Source organism: Dermacentor albipictus, chromosome 4, assembly GCF_038994185.2.
Source record: "Dermacentor albipictus isolate Rhodes 1998 colony chromosome 4, USDA_Dalb.pri_finalv2, whole genome shotgun sequence".
Lineage (NCBI taxonomy): Eukaryota > Metazoa > Arthropoda > Arachnida > Ixodida > Ixodidae > Dermacentor > Dermacentor albipictus.
In genome coordinates, this window is record NC_091824.1 from 31,799,271 (window position 1) to 31,821,817 (window position 22,547).

At 45.8% G+C, this 22,547-nt stretch overlaps 1 protein-coding gene across 1 annotated transcript in view; it reads left to right on the plus strand.

Moving 5' to 3' along the window:
• Window positions 1-22,547, plus strand: part of LOC135900144 (phospholipid-transporting ATPase ABCA3-like) — a 168,209-nt gene that overhangs the window by 117,630 nt on the left and 28,032 nt on the right. Inside the window, exons 15-16 of the mRNA XM_065429583.2 lie at window positions 3,515-3,723; window positions 8,232-8,557. Of these exons, the coding sequence (XP_065285655.1) occupies window positions 3,515-3,723; window positions 8,232-8,557 (535 nt within the window). The remainder of the gene's footprint in view (window positions 1-3,514; window positions 3,724-8,231; window positions 8,558-22,547) is intronic.

The window sequence follows — 22,547 nt, forward strand, 5'->3', positions numbered from 1 at the left end:
TAGCCCGTATATTACCGATGTAATGGTTAACGCTCTATACGAGTGAATTTTATCTTTCTCCCCCTTACCCTTATAAATTAAATTCATTATGCTTTGTCGCCAACTGTCTCGTATTCGTCTATCGTTTAAAGTTTCTTCCACTGTTTTCACCAAAACATCCTTGCTTTTTGGCCCTAGTTCTTTAATCAGCCTAGCGAGAACCTCATCTAGCCCTGTGGCTGTGCACTTAGGAATTTCCTCTTCGGCTTTCTTCCAGTTGAAATTTATCAGCACCAGCTCCTTTTCCATCTGGTTCTCTTTCATGCTCTTTTTTTCTTCAAATACAAGCTCTGTTATTGCCTTGGAAAGACTCGGCTGTTATTTTTCGTGTATAATTGAATGCTTCTTCCCCTTCCAGTTTGTTTACAGCTTCGTCTAGGATGTGTTGTATTGTTGTTGACTTCCTGCCTAATAATTTTATGTGGTTCCAAAATATTCGAGCTGCGGTCTTCTTTTTCTCATGTATTTCTGACATCCAACGTTCACTTTCACCTTTTATCTTTGGTTGCACCACTATTTGAACCATACACTTTTTATCCCACTATATTTACTATTTACTGGCTACTTCATCCTGCGACAACTGCGCCTTGTTTGCCTGCCTGTGCTCTCGGGACGCTTTCTGTCGTTCTGCGATCGCTTCTCGTATCGCACTGTTCCACCAGTTTTTCGGTTTCTTTTTTACCTTTCCGTCGAACATGTTGTTTTTCTTCCCGCATTTATGTCGTCATTACACTTAGAAGCTCACTATATTCCCACTCCTTGCTTGGCCATTCACCAAGTTCATCCTCAACTCTAGTGACTATATTAGTCATTTTTTGGGGGTTTGAATTTGGGCTGTCCATTTTGCACTCCTTGCTCTCTTTCCCAAGTACATATCCATTTTCAAAATGATACGTGTATGGTCACTCCCTATGCTGCTATAACCTTCCTCGTCAATGACCATTTCTCTCAACCTATAATGAATTACTTCTGTCATCAGACAGTAATCAATGGCCGACTGCCGGTTTCCCACTTCCCACGTGATCTGCCCTTCACACGTAGCCCCCGTATTCATGATAACGAGGTTATGTTGCTTACAAAGGCCTAGCATTGACCTCCCGTTGTTGTCAGTATAGCCATCTAAATCCTGTATGTGGCATTCATGCCACCTAATAGGATAATGTTGGCATCATTCCCGAAACCGTTAATATCATCACTTACGCATCCCACTAACTCTTTATTCTTCTTTGTGGAATTATTTCCGGTTCACAAATACGTAACGCCCAGCCAAGCTTTCTTCGCACTCATTGTACCTGATAACTAAAGATGCTCTTGACATTCTGAATTTACTCTTTTCCATTTGGCTCCCTTATGGATGAGCATCCCGACTGCCCCTCCCTTTCTTTCCGACTTAGTTCTGTTGCACCCTTCCCAAACATAATTCTTAATCACTGGCGGCTCTTCCGAGTCTCTAAGGTGCATATCTGTTGCCGCATACACCCCTAATAGTTGTCTATTTAACTGCTCCTCAATCTCTGCCCACTTTTCCTTTACCGTTGTAGAAGAACGTCCCCATGCGGCGACAAGGCGAAGCTTTATTGCTTCACCGCATCCTGCAAGATTGCACCGACGATCGTAAATCAGGGTTCTGTAGACGGCCGACTGACGTCTCCGAATGCTCCTAATGAACTGAAGTGAAGGTGCGACCATGACGGTGGTCGTTGTCGTTGTCGCGCCTTCACTTCAGATCATGCTTAACCAACACGCCCAACTATCCATCATTACCTCCTAATGTAGTGTCGGTGATTGGTCAACGCTAGTAACCAAGGAAATGTTGGACACAAGAAATTCCTCTCAGCGATTGCATCACCATTGTCATAGTGCACTAAACAAATAGCAGGTGTAACATTCACAGCATCTATAACGTATATTCTACAGCAAACTAACAGATAATTGAAAAAGAACGAGGACTGTAGAACGGTTGTTTGACACTGGCGTCGGCACCTTTTACACGCGATTTAAATATTGAATTACTGCTGTATCCACATATTTATGGAAACTATGAAAACAAAGGAAAGTCTACTTGTCTTTCTTTGACTAAGGAATTTTTGCAATAGGAAGAAGAACTTGAATTAGGTAGGAACAGCGCCAACTAAGACGATCAGAAGTGGGCAGAACGACACTGGACAACGCGCTTGTCCTGTGTCGTTCTCCCCACTTCTGATCGTCTTAGCTGGCGCTGTTCCATCCTAATTCAAGTATGCACCATCTAGCCCAAATTAATTTTGTCCTGAAAAAAAAAAAGACCTTAAGGGACAGATTACCGTTCTTGATACACGCACCCGAAGAGGGGCGTGAAATACTTAAATTTTGTGTCGACAAGTCGTCGGCATTTCCATCTCTTTCAAAAGAATACCTAGTAATATTGGCGGGCATGCTGTCTGCTAGATTTTATATGCCACGCCCTTCATTTTAATTGTGACGGTTGTGCCTCCGCGAAGATATCAGACTCTATAACATGAAAAGGAGGTGGGTTGTAAAATATCAATATGCCGTCGCTACGTGTCTTTATTGCTTGCTTTTTTTATTGTAGTCATCCTCCACTCGAAACAAAACGCATATTCAGAGTGTAAGCCTAGCGACACGGATCTTCGTAAAGCGCCTACATAGGCAGTAGACACAGCACCTGCATATGTGCCATCTTAAGTAAGTATACAGACACGACGGTATCAACAAGAACCTATTTCCTCTCTCATAGCTAAACAAGGCGGTCAACAAATTTCATTGGTTGAACAAGAGCTCATAGGGTGTACCACTTGACTTCAGCCCTCTCGCCGACGCTGCGGATACAAAACAATTTCGCGTCACCATCGGTCTCTTGGATGCACGAATGTAAGGCACCGATTACATCATCACAAGTGTTGTCCATGGAGTTAACGTTTCGACAACAGTCACCAAAAGCGACAATTTCGAATTTTCGCGGTGTTCAAATAGCACACCTCCACTGTCATTTTTTGGGTGCGGACATTAGGATATATATATATATATATATATATATATATATATATATATATATATATATATATATATATATATATAGTGAGAGAGAGAGAGATAAACGCTGACAAAAGAGCAGGGTGGTCATCATATTTTCATTCGCTTACATTTGATGTACTTTTCACCCTTCTTCTGTGGTTAGAGCTGCCCGTCATTTGCGTTATCACCACAATCGGCTGATTGTGAACGGTAGATGATAGAATATTCATAGCATAGCCTCCGAGATCTCGCGTCGTGCCCGCTCAATTTCTGAAGCCATGGTACAAGAATCGACGCGAAGAAATCGCCATGTTATCCATGACCAGCTACTTTGCTCGAAGGTAATTCCGTCGTTGAAACTTAGGCTGTGTAGGCACCCGATATTCGACCACTTATGAACACATGCGATCTCATCTTGATGTGAGCTTCAGCAGCGTTCGTATGTCTTCCTGCGGCACAGGCGTCCTGGCTGTGTTATACTTGATTCGGCTTCACCTGTCGTTCTACTTGAGCGAGGAGGTGTCGCTGAGCCGGCGTGTTCTCGAGCTCATCACCACCATCGCCCGCATGCTGCCCACGGTCTCAATATCGTGGGGTCTAGGCCGAGCCATGTGGCTGACGTCGCTCAACGAACTCTGCCACATGGACAACGTCGCGGACTTCATGCAGGTGATCACGTGCGCCCTCTCCTGCCCGCCGTAGCTGTGGTCGCTAAAATACCCAGGAGCTCTAGAGAAATCTTACCGACTGCATAGTAGCCGTAGTCATATGTACTGACGGTCAGTGGTATCTTCATAACGAAATATTACTTCATTAATTATTTTTAATTCGTGAACGTATTAATTATTGGTTCAATCGCAAACATATCAGTTACAAAGTTGTAGGGCGCCTCAAATAACCTCCGAATCAAGCATTTGGTTAGCGCTGCAGCTTTGCCTTGTTGGTATTTCAAAGAAAAAACAAAAGCGCGCGAAACACCCAAAATACCAAATAGATACGCATTCGCGCGCCGCTGCTCCAGCGCTCCCAAGCGAATAGCCACGGATACACGGCTTTGCTAGCGCCGGCAGCTCGATACAGGGCTTCACACTATGTGATGGTCGTGGCATCAAGAGAACACGCCGCTCACACATTGATAAGTGTTGCGGAGCCATGTACGATGCGGTGATAAGAGAATGCAGCCGTTTATGTTTCAATGATTGCTTGTAGGCGCTTGATTAGCGGCGTGCGAGTGCGCATGTATTTCGTACTTCGCGTGTTTCGCGGGCTTTTCTTTTTTTCGCAAGAACAACCAGGACCACTCCAGCACGAAATAAATGCTTGATTCGGATGTTATTTAAGGTGCCCTACAACTTTGTAATTGTTGTTTGCGATTCGAGCAATAATTAAAGAAGTTCCCTAATTAAATGTAATTAATGAAGTAATACTTCGTGATAAAAAAAATGCTGGCTGCAAGTACATACGACTACGGCTACAATGCAGTCGGCACGATTTCTCTAAAGCTCTGCGATAGTTTTAAAATCTTGGTTCAAGTTAGCTGGGACACGCTATATATATATATATATATATATATATATATGCCGCTTGTTGGCCAGATGGCCACCTCACTGCCGCTTGACCGCCGTGAGGGCCGGGGATGATGGCCAATCAGCATTTTTTGGCAATTGGAAAACGTGTCTTACGTTTTATGGGCATACTATAGGGCGACAAATCACACGAAAAAGGACAGTGTGCGGCAAATTTATTATACCCGCAAAGGAAACTTATATCTTGTATAACACCAATAGAATAAGCGACAGAAAAGCTAAACATGCACCACTCTAGTAGTGCAAAATAGAGAGTAAGTAGTGCAACGATGAGATGTGGAGAAAAGCAGTTTCCGCCAGGAACAAGAATCTTTTTTTTATATCACACACCGAAAAATTAGCAATTAAGAATTTTTTGGAGTGAAAGGGAGTATATTCAACGTGGGAAACGAACTGTTTAATTTGCAAGCAGCCCGAGACAATGTTTTTATAAACTGTTGGGAACGCGTGTTTTTCTGGGATGTATTACAGAGGACAAGAAAGAAATATTTTTATTAGACCCGTATGGTATTCGTTACTTAGGCATACATAATGAGGATGGGGTACCTTTTGATTTATATATGCTTTTAGGCCTCCATTGTAATTGGCGCGCCAGAATGGCAGGATACCATGTTGATAAAGATGCGCAGCCGGCACGATGCTGGTTGAATGCACATTCAGCGAATGTTCATTGTGCTTTGTGTTTCATTATGGTGATTGTTTTCTGTTGTCAAAAGCTATGTACCAAAGCCAGGCAATAAAGAAAAAAAAAGACGCAAGCGCGATTTCGGACAGCTTGTAGCTGGTATGTAAATTAGGTGAGCTCAACGAGAAGGAACCGGAGTTCGAAAATCATGTAACAGTTAGAGCAGGTGACTGGTCGTCTATTAGAATAACGAAATGTGCGCTAGGAGACAGAGAATGCAGTTTATTAAGACTGCTAAATCGGTAGTCTAATGAGATTAGAATAATTTCAGATACTTGGGTGCAGTCGGCAAAATCAGAACAGTTGACCTAGATACTAGTGATCTAACAGATGATGATCTCATTCCTAGTGCTCACATGGTCTCACCGACCTAGAAAATTGGCAACAAACTAATTGATCTTTGATTTCAGGTCGAGTTTTGTCGCACAGCAATGCCACGCATATAATGTACAGCTGACACAAACAATTATGGCCAGCACAAGCAAAAGCGACAACCTAAGTGTGCACGAGAAAAATAAATTTCATGTTTGGGTGCGGTAGCTACTTGTTCTGCAAATAAAGAGATGTCTTGTGGAAGTGCTTAGCACCCAGGTTACGATTACGAGAGTCGTTGCTTCCCTGGATATCTGACATCATTGGCGATAAGCTATGACCTTTTGCGATAATTTGCGCTTTGTCCTGTCGTCTTTTCTGGGTCTGTTATTTTGCGCAAAACAAAGTATTTATGAATTCGCACCAACTAGCCCGGCAACGCATTGCGCTGAAAGTATGATGTGTCTATACCTGTGAAAAATTGTTTACAGTGGCACTGGTGTATGAGCAGGGGCAGACTATAATGTGGTATATGTCTTTTACACTTCGCACTTCATACGCACTATATGCACCTCGCTTTGGTGTTCGTCAGTAAGGTCTGCGAGGCATTTGGTATAATGTCTGCTCCTCAGTATAAAGCGTCAGGACAAGCCTGTGTCAGCTTGTCCTTTTGCTTCTCCGTGTTTGTGTCTGCCTGTTCTCTTGCTTACTCCACGCCCTACAGTTTTCTTAGCCAGTCCACCTCACCAAAGAATAGCAAGGACTGCGATGGATTGTGGGTCGTTCTGCGGTAGACATGTCCGGAACCTGCTTCCAAATGTCACTTATATGTAAATTACTTCTGTACATGCGAAAATGCTTGCAATTGCAGGCAGGCGAGGCTTGGCGCGCTGCGCGTTAAGTGTGACAACTTCAACGACAAGGAAAGCTCGTAAACACGAATGATTGTCAGGACGCTTTAGCCTGACATATTTCGCGATTACCTATAGCGCTAATTGCTCCTACACAGGGGCACGAGCGAAGCCTAAATGACTCTGGCCACATGCATGACAGTTTGTACCATGCTACTGCATGATGTGGACGTGCCGCGTTTCTGCGATGCGTGCTCACGTGGGACGGGGCCTGTCGTTATGCATAGGCGCCACATGCACATTCCGCACCTTGCAAACGAAGCAACAAGGTGCAACAAGGCTCGTTCGTGTTATTCAGGTCCCCATAGATGCGTCCAACGCCACCCTGAAATAATTATAAATGAACATTTTTCTTGCCTGTCTGGCCACACTGCAACTTTGCTGAACATGCTGATTTTTATTAGCACCGCTTTCACCCTGGAACTCTGATGCAGATGCTGATTTTTATTAACGTCACTTTCGGAACCGGCGCGGGGAAAGGGGGGGAGGGAGGGCAGGGCTAATGAGGTATTATATACATTGATGACACAGAAGTTCGCGGCAAAGTTAAGGACTGCGCAAAGAGCGGCGGAACAAAAAATATTAGGCGTAACGTTAAGAGATACTAATAGATCACTGTGGATCGGAGAGCAAATGAGGATAGCCGATATTATAATTGCCATTCAGAGAAAAGAATAGAGCTGGGCAGATCATGTAATACGCTGGATGCATACCCAGTAGACCATTAGAGTTACAGAATGTGTGCCAAGAGAAGAGAAGTGCAGTCGAGGACGGCAGAAAACTAAGTGGGGTGATGAAATTAGGGAATTCAGCAAGCGCAAGGTTGGAATCAGTTGGCGCAGGACAGCTGTAATTGGAGATTGCAGGAACAGGCCTTCGTCCTGCAGTGAACATTAATAGACTGATGATGTTAATGATGATGATGATGATACATGCAGGACAGTCTAGCATTTTGACTGTCTCTTCTTGATATTTATATCGTCATCAAAACCTATCTATACATATTTAGAGTTACGTATGCCTATTACGACTACAATTCTTTCAATTTCTTCCCTGCTTCGTTCTTTCCTTTCACACTGAGCATCGATTTTTTATCTCGAGTGCATGCCACTCAGTGTTTTCATACGCTTCAAATCGCAGAGCTCCTACAAGGTCTCATCACGCGCTGAACAGGTAGAGCCTGGTGATTGCGTGCAGTAAATATAGCATATACCATTCCTTCGATGGCGTGTCAGCCTATATATTTTCGGTAGCGCTGTAGCACGTCGGTGGCGTAACCACTTCGACCACTTTTGTGCAGCGAAGATATGACAGGCGCGATCCCTCGCTGCCGAGATGGCGATATGCTATGCCCGACACAGCTGCAAGCAGCCGTCTGCGTTCTTCAGGGTGCATGCGAACTTGGCGCTCTCCCGCGCATCACTGTGCAACTCTGCTCTGCTAGCTGTCAACTAGTCTTAACGTCTTTGACTACCAATAACAACAAGAAGATTCCATTTGGCAGCGGGGCATTTTCTTTAAAATTGAAAGTGGAATGCGGTGCAAAAACTCCAGTCACAATAGGTGACGCCACCGTGGGTTTGCAGTCTTTTTATCGACGCGCGCGCGACATGACGGGCGAGAAGGCTTAGCGGCTTACACCATCGGCAGAAGTTGCGCGAAACACGGGGACTCCCATTCCAGGCCTGTCGCATCCTGAACGCCACCGAGTCACCGGCGCACCTGGTGCGACGGTACTGGTTCCTGGTGCGCTGCTGCAACGTTCGGCTGGCGTGCATGCACAACGTCCAGAAATGCGTGCTGCCTCACGCCGAGCTGCTCACGTGGAACCCGCACTCGGTGTGGCCCGAGGTGGCCAGCCTCTTGCTGGCGGGACTGCTCTGCCTGGCGGTGCTGTGCTTTGCCGAGACCAACGTGTGGAGGCAGCTTTGCCGCGTGTGCGGTTACAAGCCGCACCTCTACGTGACGCGAGCGCCCCAGTGCCTGCTCGACGAAGGGGAGAAGCAGCGGTGAGCGGGACGAACTTGGAATGCTCGTCGCGTTTCGCGTATGACTCGCGCTTCTGCGGCGGAAATCGCCGCGTCCTCGTGTATGAACCGATAAATGCGCGAAAATATCGCTGCAGTGTAGCGCGATCGCGAAGCGTTTATTCGCGTAATGTGTACGGCCACACGCGCTCGAGTGGGAGCCATCCACGTGTGCGGCAAACGATGAATAATTGCGCCACTGCTTCGTATGTATCGCGGTACTTGAATTTGTGCGCAAACAATGATGACGAGTGGATTTGTCGTGCAAAATGTATTCCGGTTCTTCTACGGCAAGTACTTCTTATTTTCCGTCACCGACAGTGCCTTTCAAACAGCTTTACTAAAGAATAAATTTGCTCCAGCGTTTAGAAGGTGTCCAGAATATTTGATATCATTAAAAAAATAGGAACAGGCTGGCCGATAACAAGACGGGACCAAACTGTGCTTTACCCGCAGAAACGCATCTCACAGATGGCAAATCTTATTTCTAATGTTTACATACCTAATTAGCGTAAATAATCAGGTAATGAATATTTAGTGGTCTGGCTGCGCAAATGAAAATGTAACATATTTCCTAGCATTTCGGGGCACATACGGCAGTTTCCAGCGCTTAAACCTTGTGGCGCAATATACTTTCAGTGCATTTCGAACGTTCGAAGCGAGAGCACCCCACGCGCCCAGCGTTGGTAGCCGCGATCTAAAACAGGGTTTCAAGTAGCTCACACTACAACATGGTTGATAGAACGAAAGTGGCCGACCAAGAGCATAACCTCAACCAATGGTCTAGAGATATGGGGCGAAAGATAAAAAAAGGGTAATCTAAGAACCTATTAGCATCATTTATCGGTAAGACATCGGTTAACAAAAAACATTAGTACTATGATTGCTTGGGAAACAGACAGGGTACTCAGAAACAAGTGGTGGCATCTTGTCGAACTTACTATTAATTGCTATTAGGCAATCGCTACCCTATGTACGCGCTTTTAAACCATTCAATGTAGCCAAGAGAACAGAGCCTGTTTTGTTTATATTTGCTAAAAAAATATGCGCTTAAGAGGAAGCTTTAGCTCCTCCCCAGCTCCAATGACGCCTATTCAAGTACATGTAAAACGCAGAAATGCTTTTCTGAGATAGCCGCATGACCGATTGTAATGAAATTTGTTGAACTTCAGGTAGCTAGGTAATTCAAGTGACTGTTTGAAGCCAATCTTGATATAGTATCTGGCTTGTTTTACAAAAGTTTCCGCAAATCGGTATGCTTACAAAAGTTGAAGCACGAACTTTAGACATCCGCAACTCTGTACAAAGGAGAGGTATCGTTTTATAACATGCATCCGTTAGAGCATACGAAACGGCAAATTTATTATAATAGTTTACATCTTACATGGTTTTCTTGCAATGTCTAGAAGTATTATGCCCTACTCTCAATTTAGTGATTTACTTAGGAGTCATGTATAATAGATCTGTTTGTTCTCTTTAGATTTGATATTAGGCTTAATTGACAAAATTGTAAAATCAATTTAAATTCCTGAGATACAGAGTTGTAAACGTAATAGTTTCGTTCTTTTTTGAAGATTTGCGATTTGCAACCATTTTTATAAAAGCATTCAGGGCTTCAATAAAATGTTGCTTGCAGCATTCACTGCGCTTTAACTTGTTCTTTTTTAATATTAAACAAACCTCAACAAATGTGTTTCAGTTGTCGCCGAGAAAAACTATCTATCCTTTCCCGTGTATTTAGTGAGTAGCCCTGGAGCTAAAGCTGCTTTTGAAGTGCAAGCTTTAGCTCGGGCTTCTACTCATTTGTAAAATTTTTGATTCTATTTTTTTTTCTTAATAATATTTGGAAATCATTTTGCGAAAAATTCCAGCAGCCACTGGCATTTAGCGCTCTCTGTCTCAAATATAAAGAATTCATTCAAATTGCTCCAGGGGTTACTTCAACAAATCGTTTCTGCGTTTTACACGTATCTGAATAGGCGCCATCAGAGTTGGTCCAACGTCACTTAATTCCAAAACCAGCGCAGGCATTTGTCGTCGAAACAGCTTGCTTGCCAGTCCATACTGTTGTTTGAATGCTTTTCAAATGCGAATGCCATGGCTGATGGCCGAGCACTACTGCGTTTTGCAAGCTTCGTAACCTTTGCCATAAAAGACACGAGCTGAAGCTCGTCGACTGTACTAGTAATGCCGCGTATAGGATGTCAAAATCGTGTGAGAAGCGTTACATTATTAGGTCAGACGTGTCGCTGCGTCTGTTAACGTCTCAGAGAAAATGCAAATAAAGTAAAAACGCTTGCAGTGTCGTCGCAGGCGAAAGAGATGCAACGTTAGCGTTGCTCTCGAGACCTTCCCTCGGTGTTTGAATACGCGGAGGCATGTTTGGTGCCACGCAGTACTTTAGATAACTGCCGCCGTGCATTAGCAATGGAGACTTTGCAGGAATAATGCACGTAACAACGCTAGTGTGATGACGAGCGGGAGCCGGGGCAAGCGAATTCCCCTTCGTGCAGCGTCTCGCTTCAACTCAACCTAGGCGCTCGAAAACACAGCGCATGCGAAGCCATCAACTACCTCGGGGCGGTTAGCCTGCTAACCCACCACAAATTACCTCCAGGATAGGGCGGCACGGCCGCTCTCAGCCGCGCCACGAGCAGCGTCGGCGGGCAGGGCCGGATTAAGATAAATGGGGGCCCTAGGCTAATGCGCATGCAGGCCCACTTTCCCTATACTGACCCCAATCCTCCCTGTCACCTGCTACGCGACTGGAAATATGCCACGTTTCATTTTAATTCTACCAAATTAAAAGGACCGAAGTGCGATCAACGGGATTAATATTATTGTTATTATTATAAGGAAAACAACAAAACTTGCTTGAAACGCGTGCTATGTGTTGCAACGCGGGCTATGTGTTGAAATGCGAACGTATATGCTGAAACGGGAACATATGTGTTGGTGTAAGCACCAACACATATGTTCATTTTGTGATTAATCTGCATCCTGTTTTTAGCAATAGCTAGGCTTTAAGGAAAAGTTTAGTGCACTGAAGACGTACAAGAACGTAGAAAAGACAACACAGCTGAGATGTCGATCCTTCTGAAGCTAGGCTTTGTTTGCATTGTTTGAGGAGACGCATGGTTGTATCCAAAACATTATTTATCGAAATTCAAGCATCACACTGCAGTTATCGTTATACACGTTACCCTATAAATATGCAATAGATATATAGAATACTTAAGGCAATACAAACACCACAAGAATGCACTAGAATACAGATAAAAATTGCCCACTGTAATTACAAAACACTATTTGAAAATATTTTCGTTAAAGGTAAGACAAGCAAGGACGACACCAAATTAACGTGACACTATCAAAAACAACAAAAATACAGTTCTTCATTAGCACGCTAAATATCACAAGAAGAACAAACATGAGACGAACAGTGAAGTTTTGCATACCTTGAATTACACTGTTCAGCGTTTCATTGGCAACGTGGAGGCTGGGAGGCGACACAACGAATTTATTAGAAGTATTCATGTATAGCGCAAACAGTCCTCTTTTAAAATGGCATTTTTTGCGCCTTCACTTTGGGGAAATCAGATATAGTCTGTTCGAAGGATAGATCGCGGAGGAGGTCACTTTCAGTGGAGATGATGGCAAGCGAGTTCACCTTGTCGTCAAGGAGGCTCGAATGAAGGCGATATTTTATCAGCGACAACTTGGAAAACGATCGTTCGGTCTCACAGGTTGTCACGGGTATGATTACGTACATTAGCGAAGCAATAGAAAGGTTCGAAAAAACATCAATAAGCTTTCTTTCGTGCAGCTATTTCATTATTCCCAGGAGACTCGTGTCCTGGCACACAGAGTTCTGCAGAAAGTTCGCAAACTGGACAATTTCAGCGGAAAATGCTGGCTCCAAATCATTTTTGTCAGTTTTCACGAACTTCTCAGCCTGCTGTGCCAGAGAGGCCTCGCTCCCAACTTCTGTCAGCAATTTTAAGAATCCGAACCATTCGCAGAGCTCAGTGTAGGCAGCCTTTCGCACTCGCAAAGCAGAGCCTAGACTGTCAAGTTCAACATTGTAGGTCTCAACAATAAAGTTTTTTCTACCTTGTAGCGCACTATCGCTTGTTCCGTCCGGGTGCTTACTCAAAACGATGCGTTTGCCCTCATCATGATAACATTGATTGGCACTTAGCGTGCGTGCTTTCTCTTCGAAGGTATCAAATAGAGATCACAAAGAAGTAACAAAGCCTTCTAGAGAGCTCAGCTGGTCTACAGCAGTTGAAATGTCTAGGCCTGGTTCCTGAAGTGCTACGCTCGTTTAGTCAAAGCGCTCTAAGATTTCACTCCAGAAAATCGCCATTAATGCAGTCTAGTTTTGTCATTTTCTTCAAGAGAGAGTGCGCTTCCTTCCTAGTGTCACCGTTTTCTTCCTCGTTCTTTTATATAGTTTCATGGCAACACAAGAATGCATTGAAATTTTTCAGGATAGCCTTACATGATTCAGCGTGTCTTGACCACCTCGTCTCAGAAAGACTTTTCAAAACGAGCTGCAGGCCAGTTCCGCCCATGCTGTCCAAAAGATACCTCCATCGCTTAGGCAGCAAAGAACACATACAGTCTCTGAATTACAGTAAAAAATTTGACTGCCTCAAGGCAACGCTACATCTGTCAACGCTACACATGCCAAAAAAGTTCAGTGAATGACAAGCACACGGGATGTAGACTGCCAATTCGCTCAGGCGTTTGATTTCAGCTTGCTGTCCTTTGTATTTTCCTGACACATTACTCGCATTATCATAAGCTTGTCCCCTACAATGATCAATTGAGATGCCATTGGCCGTCAAGAGGGACATCACGGTATCAAAAAGATACAAGCCGGTATGCGATTCAATTGGATCAAATATAAGAAAGCATTCGTACACTTTCCCATTTAAATAGTATCGTAAAACAACTGACAGCTGATCAACATGAGTAAGGTCTCGAGTCGAATCAACAATTAAAGAGAAGTAGTTCGCGTGTTTCACTTCGTAAACGAGACGTACGTACCTTGACAGCCTTTGCCGTATGCTCGATAAGTTCATCACAGATGGTTTTTGACAGATACGATGGGTGACCTTTTCCTTTTTTCCGGTAGCGTTTGATGTGCTCCTCTAGAAAGGGATGAAACATGGCAATGGCCTCAAGAATTCCCACATAACTGTCATTTCTCGGTGAACCAAAAATTTCCTCACTGCCCCTAAACGCTAGGTTGCGCTCAACTAGAAGCTTAACTACAACGACTACGCGCTTCAACACCCCTGCCCAGTAAGCGGTCTCAGTGACAAGATGCTTGACCAGCCGCTTGTCAATTGTGCTGCTAGAGTTAGAGCGGGCGAGCCATGCTGCCACGTAGGTCCGGTGCTCGACGCTATTTTCATGTGCGCTAACATTTTCTTCTGCTATTTGCCAATCAGAAAAGCCGTGCGTGGTGAAAGCACTGGAGTTGCTTGAAATCGAAAATAGTTTGCACTTGAAACAGCAAATGGAGCCTTTGGACTCCGAGTGCATTAACCAGTGTCACTCGTACGGCTCCCTGCTTACAGCCTTTCGCACGAAAAGATGAGGTGACATATAGCGTTTCTGAGTTTTGTATTGCCTTTCGCAAGACGGAAAATTTTCTGCCGATTTTGAAAATACAATGGCCCTTTCTCAAGGCATACACTTCGAAAGCTGCCAGTAACAACGTCCAGCCACTTAGCAGGGTCACTTCAGAGAATCTTGCAACGTACCTCTTGCTGCGGGGGCGTCTGTACTTCTCTGTTGCCGCAACGAGAAGCCGCCTCATTCGTCCTCTCGAGGCACACTTTGTGGGTGGCAACATGATTATTTGAAGCCAAAATAACAGGAAACAAGTGAGTCGGTTCTTGGAGTGTTGTTTCCTGGCGCTCCTCAGTAGAAGGAGGCTCATTGGGGAGGTTTGACACCTGTTGTTCAGCAGTAGTAGAAAACGGGCGTGACCGACCGGACATCTGCAGCTCTGTGGCAGGGGCCAGGCCGAGTAGCATAGACGTTGCTGACTCAGGAACAGAACAGGGCTCGGTTAGCATCGGTTGCTCAGAAATATAGACGACCGAGGTTGGCACCGTTTTCACAGGATCCAGACAACCAAGATGAGTGAAACCTTGCTTCTTGCCAGGAAACCATGGTGATGTAGTTGGCAAGTCCTCCACAGAAGCACAGTCGGTACTATTGGCAGTTGACACGGACTCTGAGTAGAGCGATCGTACTGCTCCGAGGAAGCTGCATTCAGTAGGCACTTTGTCATCTTTCGTAGCATCTTTTCACGCTCTTCTCTTTCTAACTTCGTCTTTCGTTTAGACGCACCACTTTGATTCTTCCGACCGAGCATTTTCGAATGAATGGATGTTAATTGTTCACCGGGCACTTCGTCAGTCCGACGCGACTGCAGGTGTCCAACGGTGGCCGTCCCGATGACTGGCGCACGCTGCCTGGATGGTCCGTGGCTGGCCGAGAGTGTGCGTCCCCCCAGAGCTCCTTAGCGGGCGGGCTTATGCAAGCTTAACCGGCGGCTGTGGGCTTAATCGCCGCCCGCGATCAACTTCCTTTTATAGACGCGCGCCGCATCTGTCTGTTACTAGCGCCAAAGCAGGCGCTCACATGCGCATAGAGTTTCCTGTACAAATTCCCTCCTCTTCCGTACAAACTCACTCCTTCTCCCGTTCGGGTCTCGTATTCCTATTGGCTAGGAGCAATCGTCTGTTCTGGGAGGTTCTCGATTTTTCTTTCGCCCCGTCGACGCCGACGGTGAGAACGACTGGGAGAGGGCCACTCCTAGCGCGGGCAAACTTACGCGCCCTCCGTCACCTATGAGTCATCTTTTTCTACTTCTTTCTGGAAAGTTCGGCGGCGAGTCTGACCTACTTTTTCCGTCGAGCGCGCGCGAGGGTGCGCCGCCACTAGGCAGGAATGGGCCCTGGGCCATTGTGTCCAGCTCTCCAACTTCCCCCTTCACTCTTCCACAAGGCTAGCCCGAAGAGTGAACATTCCATGCCCAACGGCAGGCGGACAAAAGCAAGTGTGACTTCTTCTTTCGTTTCCTGCCTAGACTCTGCCATCACACTCATCATCATCTGCTATCGGACTTATCCTCCCCCGCCCAAATTACCATCACGGTAAAGAAAAGTCGAATGGGAGGCACTGTTGGGTACTGCCACACGTCCTTTCTATGAGAAGGACAGCGGACGAACTATTTGATAGGTGGAGGGTGGCGTGGTGGGGACGAGGGGCAAGAGAGATTTAGGTCCTCATCCCACATTACATGTTATAGGCGTTTCCCCCTTGCCCCTCCTCTCCAGACAACACTGGACAGACGGACTGACAGGAAACCACGAAAATTCTTCCAAGCAAGCGCACCTCAATTCGTAAGAAAGAGGGCGCCGCCGCGGTGGCGGGGGATTCCTGTTTTTGCAGCTCGACAAGCTCTCCCCAAATGATCAGGCTAAACGCATGCTGTTACATTAGGCGGGGAGCCCCGTCTGCTCGTTCTGGTTTTCCTGCTTCATACATGTCGCTCAAAGTTCCGTTGCCCATGGTTCTATGTACTAAGCAGGTTAAAATAAATTGACCTTCTTCTCCTACTGTCCGAGGTTAGGCCCTGGGCTGCAGCCCCCATAGCTCTCCCTCCCCCCCTTAATCTAGTGCTGACGGCTGGAGCAGATGCGAAGACGCGCGCTGCCTTCCCCTTTGTTGCTTGCCCTCTCTTCTAGAGTACACGTAGCTCCTGCACCTGACCTCCCCCCCTCTCCCCACCATGGTCCCCTTGCGCGCGCTAGAAGGTCGGCACGAACACTACCCGCCTTCTTCCGTTGAGCTTCAGAGAAGAAGTCACCGCACCAAGCCACAATGGTTCTCGGCTCACCCTCACAGGCTTTCCCTCGTCGCGCATGCAGCGTATGACGCACGGCCGCGATCTTATCGCATTTGGACTTTATACGAAACATTACGGCGATGCTGGCAACGCAAATTCACCTTGAATGTCCACATAATGAAACAAAAGCAACACAAGTTTCAAATAAAAATTGTACGCGCGTAGCCGCACGTCGAAAAAGTGGCATATATCAATATAAATGACTATACTAATGACTATAAGTGCGCCGTGAACTAACCAACTAAACGAAAGGTAACAGGATTTAAGCCATAAGAAGCCACACACTGAGTATTATCCTACGTAGTACCTCATTCGCAACCCTACTTGTTGCACAAGTACGCTTCTGTTTTTCGACCAACATGTTTTTTGAGAACTCGAAGAAGTACTACAAAATATAAATATGCCAAATAAGTATTTCTCCAGTGAGGAAACCTTTTGTATCCGCGCTGCTGCAATAATGAAAACTTAAATATCGGTTCCTTACAGGTTATGATATGGTATCCTGGAGTTACGGTGCAATGTGCACGCATTTGCAGTGACGCGAGAATTTGTGCTTTGGAGGCACGCTCAGGAAGGTTTACGCCAAACAAGAGTTGACTTCTTCATTGTAGGAGAGGCCCCCCAGACCATGCGACAGCAGCGGAACTGTACATGTACCTAGAAGTATCATAGACTGCATAAAGTACAAGACGAAAGACTGAGATAACGATGTGCTTCAGTCAACAATCCAGGAACTTAGATTTCTTTCCCATCTATTCGCCAACAGCAGCCGAGAGCCGTTTTGTACTTGCTAAAAAAAGGCTTCATTCATTCAATAATTCGCCTACTCTCATAACTGATACGAGGACTATGGTATTCACGCTAGAAATGAAAAACAGTTATACGATTCGGGAGGCATAGTATTCTCACAAATTCTGCTCGCGAATATGCCTTTGTAGATTAAAATTTTGCAACAATGTTGTTGGGGAAATTACACAACCGTATCCCGGCGGTGGTGATCGCGGCTGTCAGCCACTTTAAAGCCGACGGCGGCCTGCGGTGAGGTGATTGCCAATGCTAATAATCAACAACGACGCCGCCTGACTGATCGAAATTATGGGGTTTTACGTGCCAAAACCACGTTCTGATTATGAGGCACGCCGTAGTGGAGGGCTCCGGAAATTTCGACCACCTGGGGTTCTTTAACGTGCACCTAAATCTAAGTACACGGGTGTTTTCGCATTTCGCCCCCACCGAAATGCGGCCGCCGTGGCCGGGGTTCGATCCCGCGACCTCGTGCTCAGCAGCCCGACACCATAGCCACTGAGCAACCACGGCGGGTTGCCTGACTGATCGAAGACCCTAGGTGACGGTATGGCGAATACGTTCACGAGAAGGCGCAGTCGGACGCCGGCGTCGGTGATGCCGCATTGCTAACATTCAGCAATACAGCACTCACCAGGCTGTCGAAACTAGCACCTTGACGCTAGATTCCGTAGAGCTCACATAGTATAGCGGATGATGCGTATGTTACAGTGGGTAGTGTAAAGTTCTGGCTTGGAAAACAGGCTGTTAGCTGCACCAAATTAAAAAAAAATTGCCTATGCAGATAACACAATTCTAACCCGTGAACTAAATTACTCGATGAGGCGGCCATATCTTCTATGCGAAATAAAAATTCCTAAATGAATAATTCACATAATTACGCTAATTAACTTTGAAATTACATGCCTTGCGGCACATATATTGATCTACAAGATGTAGCTAGTGAGTTCGCAAGGTGTATCCGCTTGGCACAAATTCTCAGGACTACACCAGTTTCGATATATTAGTTCCTGAAGTATCCGATTAAATGCGTTGCTGTTCCAGCTACTTTTGTGCTTCAATGCAAAAAGCAGCGTTTTCTTAATAGTAACTGCAACGCCAATGCATTTTTTGGACAGTTTCAAACATGAGTTTTATCTATTATTTAATTAATTAATGAGATGGCAGCCGACTTGGAAGCAGCGGTGAAGCACGAAGATGAGGACTGCGCGTCATGTAAAAGCTCGGGAATCACCAATACGTGCGAATGAACAATCGTCCGAAACTGCGCAAATTATGGCGACGCCCTTTAGTAAGCTAACGCGCACAGATCCGTGATAACCCCAACACTGCAGGTACAAACATTCAACGGAGAGATGTTTACTGTGATGGTGGTCATCCGACTGAAAGCTTTGCAAACAGAGGCCATCATCGGCTATCGCAAACTAGCCTTTACCAAGACGTAAAAATCTGCTGGATGAGCATCTGGTTCTGAGCATCAGCAGGCTTTGCAGATAATAGGCGGTAACGGCAGATGACGCGCTTGAAAATCTCAATTATGTGTGTGGGAACGTTGATAGCGGCGATAGGCCTAATTTTTGACGCGAAACTCAAGAAACGCCATTAATCACCAAGATCTACCCCAAACATAAGTCCTAATCTCCACAAGGTATACGCTACACTCGTGGCCTAAGGTGGAAGGTGTGGACTGTCTGTCTCTCTCTCTTTCTATTTGTACCTAACCAACGCCGCACGGCAGCTTGCCACAGCGTCTCAACAAGGTAGAAAACGTTCGCTGTTTAGCGCGAAGGGCGGAGGAATGGCCACGACAGCAACGCCTAGCAATGCGCTTGAGTAAATCGGATGATGTTTTAACTATATGCGGTTGCGGAATGCTAGCACGACGAAGCACGCAAGACAATTCCAGCTTGGCGGAAGGAAAAGCACCCTCGCGGCTGTCCCACGTCTCGCAATCCTGGCGTCACGAGCACCGCCATATGTCGTGCAGGCGTCGAACCTCAATAACACCGAGATGATACCGACGGCAAACCGTCGTCCTATATTCAGCTTCCGCTCAAGCGTTACGCAGCGTTACGTTGACATTTACTGCTCAGAACACAGCTACGGCCGTTTCACCGAAACGTCATTGTGTGTTTTGATAGAGCGGCCCTGCCAAAGCACATATACTACAGCTGATAACAAAATGGAGTGATCGTACAGTGCCCGTTGGTGAAGAGCACTCATGCCCGCGACACAAGACAAAGGGCTGTCCATGATACGCCACAGAGGTGACTACGTCTAGTGTTAAAGGAGCCTTGAACCACTTTATGTCTAAGCGGAGAAATGCATTTGAGGGTAAAATCGGCTATTTCGGAACAAATTAATGCGTTAAGCATAACCGGTGTTATTGGCAATCAAAGGAGCTATTCACGGTGCGTCCGTTCATTCTTGAATGTCTCGCACTGCGAAGGTTAAGGCGGCGCGTAGCATGCGTACAACGCTCCGCCTTAGATCTTGAGGAAGTTAAAGTGGACGCCAATACTTCCGATTTTGGCGCCTATGACGCGCCAAATGTAAACGAAACGCGGCTGTCCTCAACGAGCATCATTGCGCTTAGCCAGTGGTCAGCGTGCCAGGGTTGTATAAGATCGGCTGTCCACGATAGCGGACAGCCAAATTTTTTCTGCGAACACTGCCTAGAACGATTTGACTTCCGCTGCCCCAACCCACGGGCCGACCTGCTTCCAGCTTTGATCACTCCGCTACCCCTTGGGTGCCCTGGAGGTCCTGCGCCGCTTGCTTTATTATAACCTCAGGTGCCCTCCTGAGCCCTCCGTTTGCCGGTTACATGTGTCCTCCTGGAGCAGTGCTTGTAAAAAACGCAATGTATCGGCCCAACGAAAAAAGCGACCCGCGACTTACAGAAAGTCAGGCAGAACCTTGCCCCTTCAGACAGAGTGATTACCAAATGGAGCGTCCGTGCCCACACCCTCACCACGTGGGGAGCCAGGGGCGGAGTGTAAACAAACTCGACCGCACTCCGCAATGCCGGCATGTCTGGGGACAAACGCATACAACACACGCCAAGAAACGTCTTCCGTAGTGCCTGAGACAATAAATATTTCTCTCTCTCTCTCTCCGTAGTGCCTAGGCAGTCACCTATTCAATTAGCAAAAGCACCCAGATTTCCTCTCTCGCAAATGCTCTTACTCGCGCCTGAGCAGAAACGTCGAGCGCAGCGAGAAACGCCACGCCCCGATGTACCTGCTAGCAATTGTAAATACGCGGTTCCACCAGAAGCAGATAGTGCGTTCGATTGCCGACAAAAATAGACGGACTATAGGAAGTTTGTTGTCCTACGTGAGCATCGGAAGCACTATTTGAAGCCCTTGACTTCGTGCTTTGATGTGCCGTGCATCTTGTGTAATTTCAAGCGAGAAGTTCAACGCATGAACATGCATTCTAGGCACGATACATGTTAAATGCCCGGCGAAATGAAAAATTGCCGGTGGTCGCACGCGAGTTGCCTGCTCTGTGCATGGGGGTTCATCGCAGCGAAGTGTGTATGAGTATGTGTTTGTGATATTGGGGGCCGCCAGTCTTCTACAAGTTTCAGAATCATGACGCGATCAGTAGCGTGAAGTTTTATTGGCTCGTTATCGCAGTCATTGGTTATGTGCAACTGCGTGTGAGTTGTTTTGCCAGCTGCAATGTGCGTGGTGACCGCGTCACGCTCAATTCATCGGAGCATTCGAGTGCTTGCTGTTACGAAGTGTGTTCACGAGATGCAAATCGTGATATACATATATATGATGCGATGTGGACCAGTGGCGCTAGACGTAAGAGCTATATAAATGCTTGTTTTTCTTACGTGTGCGCGTGCTCAGGATGAACCGTGCCTAAGCATTGAAATCCGCATTTGATTATGTGCACCGATAGAGAAGCTCTATCAAATCGGCATTTTAGGCTGCTTTGTACACGTATTGTTTGTTTCAAAAGTTGTTACTGCATATTTGTAGGAGTTTCTATTCGTAAGAGGAATCAAGGAAACGGCTCAAAAGTTGAATATGTTAAGGCATATAGCGCTGGTGTCTTGAATGTATATTTCTGGCAGCATTCATTTTATAAATGTCGACATTGGCATGAGAAGCAAAAACGCTGCTATAGATTTATCAAGCTGGCTCTGGCTCAACAAATCTTGCATATCGATAGGACTCGAGTTTGCGAGTGTATCTTGTGTATTCACAAGATCTTTATTGCACGAAGCGTTACACATGGCAGTGTGACCTGGCAATAGTGCCCTTTCCGCAGTCAACGTTAACCGAACTTTTAAATGCGGCCCACGATAGCGTGACGCAAGTTAGCATTCCTGAACAAAAATTGATGGACATTTCATTAGTACATTTACCTGCACTGCAATGCACAGCTCACTTAATTTTTCTCTATGTGTCAAGCTCCTGCATTTCCTACTTCTGCAGTGTCTCAGTGCTAAGCTGTCTGAGTGCAATAAACATGAGTTACTGTGATTTTCTCATATACATATATATACGAAACCTATGTGCTATCTTTGTATAATTATACCCGTTGTAGTAGATTTTCATTTCAAAGTGAATAGAAGCTCCTCTTATTTCTATTACGACAAAAGCAAAAGCTGCTCACATGGGCACTGATGCTTGCTGTAGTGGCTGTGTGCACTTCACTTATTTGCCGTGCTTAGTCTGAATGCTTAACATCCTTGCATTGTAGATAGTCAAGTGAAAAATAAATTAAATTATGGGCTTTTACGTTCCAAAACCACTTTCTGATTATGAGGCACGCCGTAGTGATGGGCTCCGGAAATTTCTACCACCTGGGGTTCTTTAACGTGCACCTAAATCTAAGTACATGGGTGTTTTCGCATTTCACCCCCTTCGAAATGCGGCCGCCATGGCCGGAATTCGATCCCGCGACCTTGTGCTCAGCAGCCTAACACCACAGCCACTGAGAAACCACGGCGGGTTCAAGTGAACTCCTTGCAAGTTGGAGAAGCAATTGTAGCTAGATTTGTAGGAACACGTTTGGATACAGGAGAACAATCTAAACCTGCCACGTGAAAGCTTACTGCGTAAATGTTGTTGTTCATTTCCAATATTACTGAAGGGGCGTAACGTAAGACTCCCGAACAAAAAATAATTTTCTGTCCAATTGACTAGTACATGAAGTTGGCTTCAGATAAGATGGCTTGACTCAAAGGAATGTGCTTTTGTCGGCTGT